This window comes from Phodopus roborovskii, unplaced genomic scaffold (genome assembly GCF_943737965.1).
Source record: "Phodopus roborovskii unplaced genomic scaffold, PHOROB, whole genome shotgun sequence".
Taxonomy (NCBI): domain Eukaryota; kingdom Metazoa; phylum Chordata; class Mammalia; order Rodentia; family Cricetidae; genus Phodopus; species Phodopus roborovskii.
Genome location: NW_026126511.1, coordinates 55277269 through 55290208, shown reverse-complemented (window position 1 = coordinate 55290208; position 12940 = coordinate 55277269). Strand labels below are relative to the sequence as shown.

At 41.4% G+C, this 12940-nt stretch overlaps 1 protein-coding gene across 3 annotated transcripts in view; it reads left to right on the top strand.

Moving 5' to 3' along the window:
• Ift88 (intraflagellar transport 88) overlaps window positions 1-12940 on the top strand; it is a 309460-nt gene that overhangs the window by 50154 nt on the left and 246366 nt on the right. For all 3 annotated transcript variants that reach the window (XM_051195609.1, XM_051195611.1, XM_051195610.1), the window contains exons 18-22: window positions 1996-2104; window positions 2797-2947; window positions 3352-3467; window positions 6346-6398; window positions 7671-7736. In XM_051195609.1, coding sequence (XP_051051566.1) covers window positions 1996-2104; window positions 2797-2947; window positions 3352-3467; window positions 6346-6398; window positions 7671-7736 — 495 coding nt within the window. The remainder of the gene's footprint in view (window positions 1-1995; window positions 2105-2796; window positions 2948-3351; window positions 3468-6345; window positions 6399-7670; window positions 7737-12940) is intronic.

Sequence of the window (12940 nt, the reverse complement as noted above, 5' to 3'; positions counted from 1 at the left end):
AGCTATAATACTGACTGTGTCCCCAAGTTTTTGATGATATGAGATGATGTTTTTAAACACTTCCCAAATAGGGAAAAAGCCTGACTGTTTTCCTTTTTAGTTGTGAAAAATGTCAAATATACAAAAAGTACTTGGAGGGTGTTAGGTGCCACAATTTGACACATTTTAATGTTTTGCCAAATATGCTTCAGAATTTTTAATATTTTTCTATTTTTATTTTACATGTGTGGGTGTTTTGCCTGCATGTCTATCTGCACTACTTGTGTGGCTGGAGCACAGAGGCCAGAACAGGGCACCAAGTCTGTTGGAATTAAAGTTACAGGTGGTTGTGGCCACCATTTGGATACTAAGAAGCAAACCTAGGTCATCCAGAAGAGCAGCCAGTGCTCTTAACTACTGAGCCATCGCTCCAGCTCCTCAGATTTTGTTTGTATTATTTATACTATTACATGGCTCCACACCATCTCATCCCCTTCCCATCCTCAGAGGTTGCCTGATATGGGCACTGTGGCTTCTGAGGTATTGCAAAACACATACATGTCTGTAATACTGGGACTAGTTTCCTTGGTTATTGATGTTTCTTTTAAAATATGCTTCTCTTTGCGTGTGCTGTTGTTTGATTATGAATTTTGTTTGTATTTTTGTGGGGTTTTTTCTTGTCTTCTTTTCAATGTTACTATTCCTTAGCTGTCCGATGCTCTTAAACTATTTCCTGGTGCTGAACAATTTACAAATAAAAGCTGAGTGGGAGTGGGGAGGGGCTGGGGAGATGGCTGTTGATAAAGTCCTTGCCACACAAGCAGGAGAACCTGAGTTCTGATCCGCTGCACTCACTTAAAAAGCCAGGTGAGGCAACACAAGCCTGTAATTCCATCGCTTGGTAGAAGAAAGGCAGCTATCCTGGGGTTTGCTGGCCAACTAGTCTAGGTGAACTGATGAGTTCCAGATTCAGTAAGAGACCCTACCTCAAAAAAGTAAAGGTAGAGAGCACTTGAGAAAGACACCCAACATGTATCTGGATCTCTGGTCTCCCTCAACATGTATGCATACACTTGTGCGTGCACACATACATGTACATGTACATACCCCAGAAAGAGGAAGAGATGAATAGAGTCTGTGTTTGTTAGTGAGAATGATAAACTGTGCTTTACATAAGTCACCAATCTGAACTGGTCTGTTTAGTTGAAGACCCACCTGTCAGTCAATATCTGCCTAATAAAGGCTCACTGCCAACCCTGGAGATGAAGTGGGAGACAAGGGAAGAAGTAGGGAATTGAGGTACCTCACTGAGAAATGGCAAGAAGGGACTGATGACATTTGTGGTCTAGAAAAGTTTTTACTGGCATAGGGAAGAAAAGGGCATAGGCCTTCCTGGGGTAACTTAACTGCCTACTTAGATGCTTTTCTTACTTTATAAATTTTTAGATATTTTTCCTATATAATTTAAAAGTAAGCTTTAATTTTTAAAACATTTTATTAGTATTACTCATACATAATATTAGGCCTCATTATAACATTTGCATGAACATAACATATTTTTAATCATATTTATTTCTTCTGCCCATTACCCTCTGATCTAGCTCTTCTATTCTTGTCCTTTGGATTTTTTTGTAATGATAAGGGTCTACCCTTGTCCCTGTCATGTAGAGTCAGGCAGTCCTAGCACATTTCATCACATTTACCCCTTTCTCAACTGACTTTAAATGTCTATTAAGTTTTATAGCTGGGTCCTTATCTGAAGTATTTATTCCACTCTTTGAGACTATCTGTTGGTTCCTGTCTGCCGTCCTTGACGTGTGCTGCCCCCACCACCATAGACTTTAAAGCCACTGGAGCTGACTGTAGTGTGCCTAATAATGTCTGCTTGGAGAAATTCCAACCCCTGTCTTTTTTTAAACTCCTCAGTTCACTTTGATTTTGCTTACATTTAAATATTCATCCTGTTGCTTTGAGTACAATTATGCCTGTGAAGCTGCTGCTTTCTTTCTTCTCAAGGCCTCACCTATAAGAAGCTAAACCGCCTGGACGAAGCCTTGGACTCCTTCCTGAAACTGCATGCAATCCTTCGGAACAGTGCTCAAGTTCTTTGCCAGATAGCAAATGTGTATCTCACTTGAAAACTTAAGTTGTATATATGCAGAGGACTTACTAGGTACTAAAGGAAACTACAGAGAGAAAATGCAGGAAGACAGTTTCTTTACTGAAACTGAATTAAGAGAGCTGGGGTCACTGAGCAAACATTCAGGCATTCCTGGACAGTGCTTTGAGTAGTTCTACTAGATATTTGGCCCTGGTTCCATTTCCATCTCTGTAAAAGCACTGTAATAGTAAATATATAAGATAACTAAGCTGCTGTCTGCTCTAAAATTTTGTGGAAAAAAAATTTAAATTGACATCTAGAGTTCTTAAAATTATTAATGGTATACCTATCATTTTCCTAAACATATTTACAGGAAACAAATTAAGGTGACAGTATATGAAAAACCTACCTAAACTTTAACTCTTCCCCATTGTTATAGTCAAAGTTTATCAAAATGACAGAAATCAAAGTGCTTTTCCAATACAGTGAGGAGCATTAAAACATTAATATGTGTCTGCTTTTCTGAGTGGAAGAGAAGCAGCTAAAGAAAGCTGAAGAGGTTGTAGACTAGAGAGAGAACAAAGGTGTTGATGGCTGCGCTGCCCTGTTTCCTGCCTTCTGGAGAGATCTAGAATTAACAGTGCCTGGAAGCATTTTCACTGTAATATTTCCAATTTTGTGTGTTGGTGACTGAATCTTAACTGACATTGCCCAAGATACGAGTTAATGGAAGATCCCAATCAAGCTATTGAATGGTTGATGCAGTTGATCAGTGTTGTTCCGACTGATTCCCAAGCTCTGTCTAAACTAGGAGAGTTGTACGATAGTGAGGGAGACAAGTCCCAGGCATTCCAGTATTACTATGAGGTAGGTGTGCTGTCTCGTGTTCCTTCTGGTTTCTGACATTTTATGATTTAAAAGGAATAGAACCTAAAATTTTAGAAAGGCTTATTAGATTAAAACTAATAATGAATTGTTAAAATACAACATTCTTAAACTATATTGATCCATTTTAATTAAAATGAAAAGTACTAACTCATTTTTCTTAAACCATGATTTGCATCTCCTGATTCTTTTAAAAATTTAATATGATTCAGATCATATGTAACTGAAAACTGTCAAGTACACCTACATTTTCTAAGTCTTGTATAGTTTTAGAACTTTTGATGTTCATACTTTTCATAAATAAATCCATATAATAGGTAAAGTAATCAGGAGTATATTCTGTATTGCTACTAAAGTTATATTGTCACCTTCTGTATTTTCTCTAGTCATACAGGTATTTCCCTTCTAATATTGAGGTCATTGAGTGGCTGGGAGCTTATTACATTGATACCCAATTCTGTGAAAAAGCTATTCAGTACTTTGAAAGAGCATCTCTTATTCAGTAAGTAACTGTTTGGATTTTATATTTAGCTAATGTCTTACATTGAGACTATTTTTAGTCCCTAAAAAATTAGTATCAAATAAGCCTAATAAGGTCATGAAAATATTTTAATGAGTTGTTTTCATTTTTCTTTTTTGTTTTTTCTTTGTTTTTCATTTTACTGTCTCTATTGTAACAGATATTTTTTTTGCATAAGAATGTTAAATACCACCAGGTGGTGGTGGCAGTGCATGCCTTTAGTCCCAGTCCCCGAGAGGCAGAGGCAGGCAGATCTCTGTGAGTTCGAGGCCATCCTGGTCTACAGAGTGAGTTCCAGGACAGGCTCCAAAGCTACAGAGAAACCTTTCTTGGAAAAACAAAATAAACAAAAAGAATATTAATACCTTTTATAATGTACTTTATCTATTTCCTTATCTGAACATCAGTGAACAAGTAGTATTTCTCAGTCTTCAAACAATTTCATTGCTAGAATTTACGATTGCTGTACATTGAACATTATTCTTTTTCTTTTTCTTTTTGTTTGTTTTGGTTTTTTATTTATTTTTTATTTTACATGTTGATCCCAGTTCCCCCTCCCTCCCTCCTTCCCTCTTTCCCTCTCTGGCCCCTCACATGCACCCTGACCACCCTCCCCTCCCATCCCCCCACCCCAATTCCACATGTAGGGTGATGCCATCCAGGTGGGGTCATGTAGATCTGTCAAGTCATTTGAAGAAGGGACTAGGACTTCTCTCCTGTCTCTAGGTTAAGGCAGTATCCCTTCATGGGGGATGTGTTAGCAGAAACCTTGAAGGCCAGAAGACAGAATGATATATATATATATAAAGTCCGAAATACCTGATTATAAAGATGATTGTACATACCAAAATCTCTGGGAAATATATGCACAAAATTGAAATATAATAAAGAAGTCAGTAAAATTATAGGATGTAATATCACATAAAAATCTTTTTGTATTTCTGTAGATTTGCAATAAACAATCCAAAGGGACAACTATGAAATTAGTAAAAAATAAAATCATTTATAACCGCATTAGAAGAATAAGGTAACTAAGAATTCATCTAATTGTATAGCTAAAAAGTGTGCACTTAAAGCTGTGAATCACTCCTGAAAGAGTGATCTTAAGGTCAAGGCTCTTGCTATCAATATCTTCATAGTATTTTATAGACATAGAAACTCCCCCCCCAATAATCATATAGAATCTCTAGGGACTCCAAATAGTCAGTCGAAAAGAACAAAGTTGGAAAAGTAATACAGTTAACTATGTATTTTATTGAGATTGCAGAAGGTAGATATGTGGGCAATGGGCTTAAAATTAATAGCATGCCTTTATGCTGAGATTGAAGCCCATATGTGTTCAACTGCAAAGCTGGTAGGCTTGGCATCAAACTAGCTTGGAGTTAGAAGGCTGTCTGGTTCAGGTCAGCTCTCCCTATGTGTTTCTGCAACCTGGTCTTGTCCTCTCCCTCTGCATCTGGATTCTAGTTCAACTCAGTGTTTAGTTATGGGTCATTGCTTCTGTTTCCAACAGGTACTAGATGAGGGCTCCATGATGATGGATAAGTTCATTGTTGATCTCACTATCCAGGAAGGGCATTTATGGTAGCCTTTCCACGGTTGCTCAAATTGTTAGTTGGCAGCAGTCTTGTAGGTCTCTAGACCTTTCTTTAGGTTCAGTTTTCTCTTTAAACCAATAATGGCTCCCTCTTTTATGTTCTCTCTCTCTCTCTTTCTCTCTCTCTCTCTGTCTCTCTCTCTCCTGTCTTCTATTCCTACCCTGACTCAATCTTCCTAGTTGCACGTGCTTTCCTCTCCTCCCCTTCTCTTTATCCTACTTCTCTCTCCATTCACTGCCCCCCCCCCACCTCCCATATGCTCTGGGGGACTTGTTCCTTCCCCCTTCTGTGAGGGACTTTATATGAATCTCTTAGAATACACCTTGTATCCCCAGACTGATAGCTGGGAATCCAGCATGGGACTGACTCAGGCCCCCCTGAATATGGGTCTTAGCCAGAAGGACTGAGCAGTCTAAGGGACCTCAGACAGTAGAACCAGGATGTATTCCTGATGCACAAAAGGACCTTGCGGATACATCCCCCATGGAGGGATACTGCCTTAACCTATAGACAGGAGAGAAGCCCTAGTCCCTACTTCACATGACCTGTCAGATCTACATGACCCCAACTGGATGGCATTGTCCTACATGTGGAATTGGGGTGGGGAGGATAGGTGGTCAGGGTGCATGTGAAGGGACAGAGAGGGTAAAAGGGAGGGAGGGAGAGAGAGAGAGGGAACTGGGATCAACATGTAAAATAAAAAATTAATTAATTAATTAAAAAAAAGAAGAAGGCTGTCTGGAAGCCCCTGGGTAAGCACAAGGGAGATTTGAAGGGCAGGGAGTATTAAACAGTTCCCTAAGGTGTTCCTGATTTAAATGGGGGGCGGGTGGAGACAGGATTTCCCGCTGTAGCCCAGACCAGCCTAGAACTCACTGCATAGCCAAATGTGGCTTCAAAATCACAGCAATCCTCCTGCCTCAGGCTCCTGTGCGTGCTGAGTGTTGGTAACATTAGTCTCTAGAGGTATTAGTTATGAATATTACTTTAGAAAAGAATGTGATTTCCTTGTTAAAAGCAAAAAGGGTATAAATAAAGTTCTCTTTCCCTCTCTTTTGATTAAAGCCTAGTTGTTCTAATACAAGATCAAGTATTTTTTTTATGTTGTAAATTTGTGAGCTTGTATATTGGTAATAAAGATTAAATAAACAAAAGGTCTGAAGTATCAAAAGGAATTAGAGGTGGAAAGCTTAATGAATCTATTTTGCTGTCTCATTATTTTTGTTTCATCTCTAATTTCCACTAATTCCTTTCTTTTATAGACCCACACAAGTGAAATGGCAGCTGATGGTAGCTAGCTGTTTTAGAAGAAGCGGTAAATGTTTTGACTTTATTCATTTCTTATTTAATTTGCATCTCTTCTTTTAGGTAGTTACGCATATAAATATGTTCCAGTTGAATGTTTACTAAACATTAACTTTCTAAATAACTACACATAATTGAAGCCTATCATGTAAAAAACATAATAATTAGTACATACAGGAAAGGTTATGCTTACAAAGTGGGGTTGTTTGTTTTTGTTGAGGCAAGAGTAGGGGGTTGGCACTGGGTTTGAATCTGAGAGCAAACACTCTACCACTAAGTACACACTAGCCTGCAAGGTATTCCAGTAACTCTCCTAAAAAGTGGTTGTTTCTCAAAGTTAACGTGAAATCATTACATGTTAATCACAAAACGTTTTTATATTAATTTCTATTTCCATTTTCTGCCTGAATGATTCTTAATTCAGAACTGGGACAGCGGGAACTGTGTGTTATGTACAGCAAAGATCACTAGGCATAGAGGTTTGCACTTCTGTCCTAAGGAGATGCCTATAGCTTAAATGCCAGAGAGGCAACTAGAAGGCCTGGGTTAAGAAGTTTGTAAACCTCCCATAGACTGTAAAATGAGCAAAACTGACCCCACTGGGAGCACAAACTGAGGTTGTCAGTGCTCCCCTGCTGGAGTGGGAGGTCTTCAGAATGGCCAGGACATCCGTGGCAAGCTGGAGGGCTCGCTTGTTGCACTGCCCTGGCTTCTGTCAGATGGACAGACAGTTTGACTGTGAGCTACACATTCCTTTGCACAGGACAGGGCCACTGAGTCACACCCTGAGCTCGGAATGGATCTTAACACTCACTAGCTAGCCACTGAACTATTTCTGTTGAGAAGTGAAGACTAAATTTCAGCCATTTCCTTCCACTGTAACATTTTTTTCCCATTTTGTTTATTCATTTATTATTTGGGTTTTTTGTTTTGTTTTGTTTTTATAGTTTTTATTTTTTGAAACACAGTCTTACTGTGTAACCATGGCTGGCCTGAAACTCACTGTGTAGTCAGGCCGGCCTCTACCTGACAACAGTCCCCCTACCTCTGCTGAGATGATTACAGGTCTAAAACACTACACCCGCATTAGATGTATATTTTTCTCCCAGAAATTACTCAAGAATGATATACATTTGCTTGTGCAAACATGAAAGCTTTTTACTAAACCAATAAAGAATGCCAATGCTTTGGCTTAGAATCAACATTTTTATTAAATTTAGTAAGACTTCTATAACTTGATACAGCTAGCTATTAGTACATTTTCCTCTCTCTTTACTTACAGGTAATTACCAAAAGGCATTAGATACTTACAAAGAGATTCACAGGAAATTTCCAGAGAATGTTGAATGTAAGTGACCTTATATTTTGTAACTTTGAAAGCAAGGATAGCACAGTCTATGGTCTGATAGTTAAGTTTGCTGCAGTAATAGTATGCATAAAGGAAGCCTCAATTGTGGTACATTTCTTTAAAAGTTTTTATGCAATCAGAAAATTTGACTCTGTGTAAGTTTTTGTAGAACTTAATTGTTAAAAGGTTTAACTATAAAACCACATTCTGTTTATCATTAAGCAAATGTGTAATGCAGGCTTTCATGAACAGCTGTAACTCTGTTGGTAGAGTGCTTGCCTAGCGTGAACAGAGTCCTGCTTTGATACCCACACCAACTAAAGCCTTATGTGGGCTTAGAGCTGGGGAGGTGAAGGCCAGAGGGCTAGAGGTTCAGAGTCAAGGTTATCTGCAATTATGTGAGTTTATATAAACAGTGATGTTTTATAGGGAAAGCATTTATAGGATTTTTACTGGAGTGTGTATATATATGGGTGTGGGTAGGTACACGTGTGCCACAGTGTGTCTGTGTAGACCAGAGGACAACTTTGTGGAGTGGGTTCTCTCTGTCCACTTTTACATGGGTTTGGAGGATTGAACTTACAAGGTTTGCATGGAAACTGCCTTTACCTGATAAGCCATCTTGCCAGCCCAAGAGGAGCCCTTTTTAACTCTTTAAGGTTTTGCTTTGTAAGACAGGGTTTCTCTATGTAGCCCTGGTTGTCCTTGAACTCTGTTTGTAGACCAGGCTGGCATCAGAACTCAGAGATTTGCCTGTCTCTGCCTCCTGAGTGCTAGGATTAAAGACATGCACCTCTGGCATGGATGGGGAGGGTGTCTCCATTGATGCCTGAGGCAGGTGGGAGAGCTGTCCCCATTGCTCGCCTGTCATGTGACAGCATGGACTGGGGAGAACCAATCCTGAGGATGTGAAATCAAGAGAACTGGCCCCATCCCTTATTTATAGCTGCAAGGGGTGAACTGGCCAGGACAATGCTGGAGAGCACCCTGGTAGAAGACAGGGAAGAGCTGGTGCGTTGACCATCCCAGCAACTTCCCAGGCCCAGAACCACGGTGTTGACCCACCCCAATATCCACCCCATCTATGATCTGCTGGAGCACAGGTTGTGAGGACCCAGGGCTAGAGCATTTTTGCAAGACAGGGCAGCAACAGGATGTCCAGGATTAGTTCCAGTAAGTGCCCAATGTCAGTGGTGTAGTGGAGACCAGAGAGAGGACTTGAACAAGACCAGTGATTGTTTGCTACGAATGCCTGCATGTAAAAATGTGTGGGTAAAGGGGTTTACTGTATGACTCACTGTGCCACACTGCAGCTTCCATGACAACATTTTCCCTTTCTTCCTTTTTCCCCCCTATTTCCTTATTTGTCTTAAATTAAGTTTTATTTTTGGTGGGGGAGTTTGCAGGGACAGAAGGCAGATGCAAGGGGACAGGAGATGGGTGGGATCGGGATACATGATGTAAAAGACACAAAGACCAGCTTGTTTTTGAAGGTTCCTTTAATGTATATGTGTGTGTGCCCGTGTGAATTCTTATGCACCACATGTGTGTAAGGGACCACAAAGGCCAGAGGGTGTCAGGTTCCTGGAACTGGAGTTACAAGTAGTTGGGAGCTGCCTTATGTAGGTGCTAGGAACTAAACCCAAGTCTTCTGCAGGAGTAGCAAGTGCTTCTAACCACTAGGCCATTTCTTCAGTCCTGGGGAAAGGTATTTTTTGTTTGTTTGTTTATTTGTTTGAGACATTTTCTCTGTAGCTATGGAGCCTGTCCTGGAACTCGCTCAGTAGATCAGCTGGCCTTGAACTCACAGATTCGCCTGCCTCTGCCTCCTGAGTGCTGGGATTAAAGCTGTGTACCACCACCACCCGACTGGCAAAAGCATTTTTTAACTGTTCATTTTAGTGTATAATGTTTTGAGGTTGAAAAAAATGATACTTTTACTATTTTTGACAAGAAACCATGAATAATCTTGCAGGTGGTTTTAGTGGTACTTTACTGTATTTGTGTGTGTGGTCACATGTGAGTCCTAGAGTTCAATAACCGGCATCTTTCTTGGTTGCTCTCTACCCTATTTTTTGAGATGGGGTCTCTCACTGTTAGAGCTTTCCTGTTTGACTAGACTGGTTACCAGTCAGCTCCAGAAAAACCACTTACTGACCGACCATCTCTCCCACCCCTAATTTTAGAATGTTGTCTTAATATATTACTTGCTTACACAGCTTCTGCAAAGCTGTGAAATGAACTTTGCAGTAGCATCCATGTATGGCCTCTCTTGTTGCTGTGTGGATTTGAACCCTTTCATAGTGATAAGGAAAGGTATTACAGCAGGAACTGCAAAATCTTGTCTAAGAAAAACAGAAAATAGCTACCTTCATTCACTGCATATTGCCACTAAACTGTTAGTTTTGTCCTGAGTTGCATTGTTGTCAAAGAGGAAAGTCAGCTGGATGGTAGGTAGTAGCTGACACCTTTAATCCCAGCACTCAGGAGGCAGAGACAAACAGGTCTCTGAGTTCAAAGCCAATCTGTTCTACAGAGCGAGTTTCAGGACAGCCCAGGCTATACAGAGAAACCCTGTCTCAAAAAACCAAGAAGAAAAGAAGAAAGCCATAGTCAATTTAGAATTTCTACCAGTTTAGTTAAGAAACAAAAAGCGACCCCTTGAGCAGAATCTCCTCATTCGTGGTGAAGGTAGTCACTGAGAGAGAGGTGTGGGCGGTGTTGAGGACAGCACTGCAGTGAAAAGAACGTCTTTGAAAAGTCTTTTTCACTTTGTTCTCACAAACACTAAACGCGTGCAGCACATTACAGTAAACACACCTCTCTCCTGAGCCCAGGGTTCTGATAATGCAGCCTGACCCAAGGAGTAGGTGGAGTCTCCCTCCGCCTGGCTCACGTGAGTCTTGCTGCTGAGGACTGAGACAAGGTACTGGACCAGGAAGTGGGTTCGCCGCCTCACAGCCACAGGAGCTAGACACCTGTGAGGAAATGGCCTATGGGGCCATCGCTTGTAGAACTCCTAAAAGGTATAGACTTTCAGCTCTTCCCTCAGAGACCGTTTAGGTTTGCAGTGGACCTAGGCATCCATTTTCCCTGTTTCTTTTTAAAAAGAAACTTTCTGTGTGAGCCTCAGTCACAGTCTCATTAGACCATTCAGGAGCCAGAGGTCCACAGATGGTTGTATGAAAGTGGGACCTGCCGGCCTGGCACCTGAGTTGTTGATTGAGGGGTCCCTGCGGGTTCAGACAGAGAAGCAAACCTCAAGAAAGATGAGACTGAAAGCCTGGTGCAGGGACTCTGGGGTCTAATGCCGGGCCATTCAGTGTCAGCATATCTAAGCCAGTACAGTGTGGGAGAAGGCTTCCAGGCAGCAGTCGGTCCAATTCCAGGTGCACAAGAAAGCTTGAGATGTGACTACATAACGGTCTAGGATAATCGTCCTGGGGAATTTGGGTGAAGTCAGTCTCTATAGCAAAAGGTGGGTGAGGTCTGCCACACCCGCTTTCTCCAGTTAGCAAAAAGGTCGCCAGGTCATTAACAAATCCACTGCCAGCCTCCTGGGCAGGAAAATGGGACCACTGAGAAGAGGTCCCTCCCTGTGTGTTTAGCATTCCTAGACTCCCTAGTGATTTGTGGGTGCAAGGACCTTTGTGCGCCCAGTAGGTGTTCCAGGAACATGGGCCATCCCTCAGGTTTGCAGGAGCATCCTCAGCCTCCACCTACTAGGTGTTCGTGGTACTCCCAGCCCATTTGTTGAAACCAGAAGTCTCCAGGGTTGGCAAAATGTCCCTTAAAGGGTGAAATTGCTTCCTGATGAAAACCACTGGAGTAGCCACAATGCCTTGGCCCAGGGCCAGCAAGGCCACATTTTCCTTTATGGAGTATTTTAAGAGTTACCCTAAAAAATTAAGTGAATGATTGTATATACTGTAAGGAATATCTAAGATGACTTTGACCTATATAATTTTCAAAACAAGTATAATCAATTGACTACAATAACTGGAGCCATAAAGAGGAAAATTGTGGAATGTTATCTGAAGCAGAGAAGCATCAAGATTCTGAGGGAGCTGCACGCATGTGGTGCAGAGACACATATGCAGGCGAAAATCCACACACAAGAAAACTTCAAATTAAAAACCGGCTCTATTTATACCGGTCTCATTTTTTAATAATCCATGTAATTTTGTTGTTGTTATTTTTGTTTTTCTGAGACAGGGTTTTTCTGTGGCTTTGGAGCCTGTCCTGGAACTCGCTCTGTAGACCAGGCTGGCCTCAAACTCACAGAGATCCACCTGCCTCTGCCTCCTGAGTGCTGTGGGACTAGAGGTGTGCACTACCACTGCCTGGCTAATTTTTGTTATTGTTGTTGTTGTTGTCATTTTTATGTGCATTGGTGGGAGTGTGTCAGACCCCCTGCCACTTGCCACTGGAGTTACAGACAGTTGTTAGCTGCCGTGTGGTGCTAGGAATTGAACCTGGGTCCTCTGGAAAAGTAGCCAGGGCTCTTAACCACTGAGCCATCCCTCCAGCCCCTTTATACAGGTTCTTATGAATGATGACTGTTCCAAACACCATTCAACACCTTATGTAGCATAGACCAAAAGCCTTGGTGTTGTGGATCTGTTACCCTACAAGGAAAAGAAAGTTAGTAGCAAGTTTGATGTTGAGAGCATGGAGGGATTGGTGTCTTAGGTCATCAGTCCTGGGTGGCCTGTGAGGTAGCATTTAGACAGGTACCTGGAAGAATAGAGGAAAGTGAGTGATGAAGACACGGAGTCTTGTAGGTCAGGCACGGGTGACCATGTGATGTGAGACCTGGAGGCCAAGGGGCCAAAAAGTCCCACAGCACAGCCTCACGACCTTGGAGCAGGGCTTCACAGAGATGAGGCTAAGCCACTGGAGAATTTTAAGCAGAAGAACAAGGTTTGACATGTGTTTTCAGAACATTACCAGAATAAGATATATCACACTTCTGTAACTGAAATCCACCAGCAGCATGGCTCAATGGGTAAAGCAGTTGCCACACAGCCTGTTGAAATGAGTTCACTGTTCAGAATCCACATAAAGACAGAAGGAGTGAGCCAACATGGCACATACACACCAATAAATATTTCTCAAAGCTTACTTTGAGAGTAACAGAGGCAGGCAATGTCTATGCCAGTTATCATGCAAGCATGCACTTGAGTGCTACTGGAAAGAAAGTT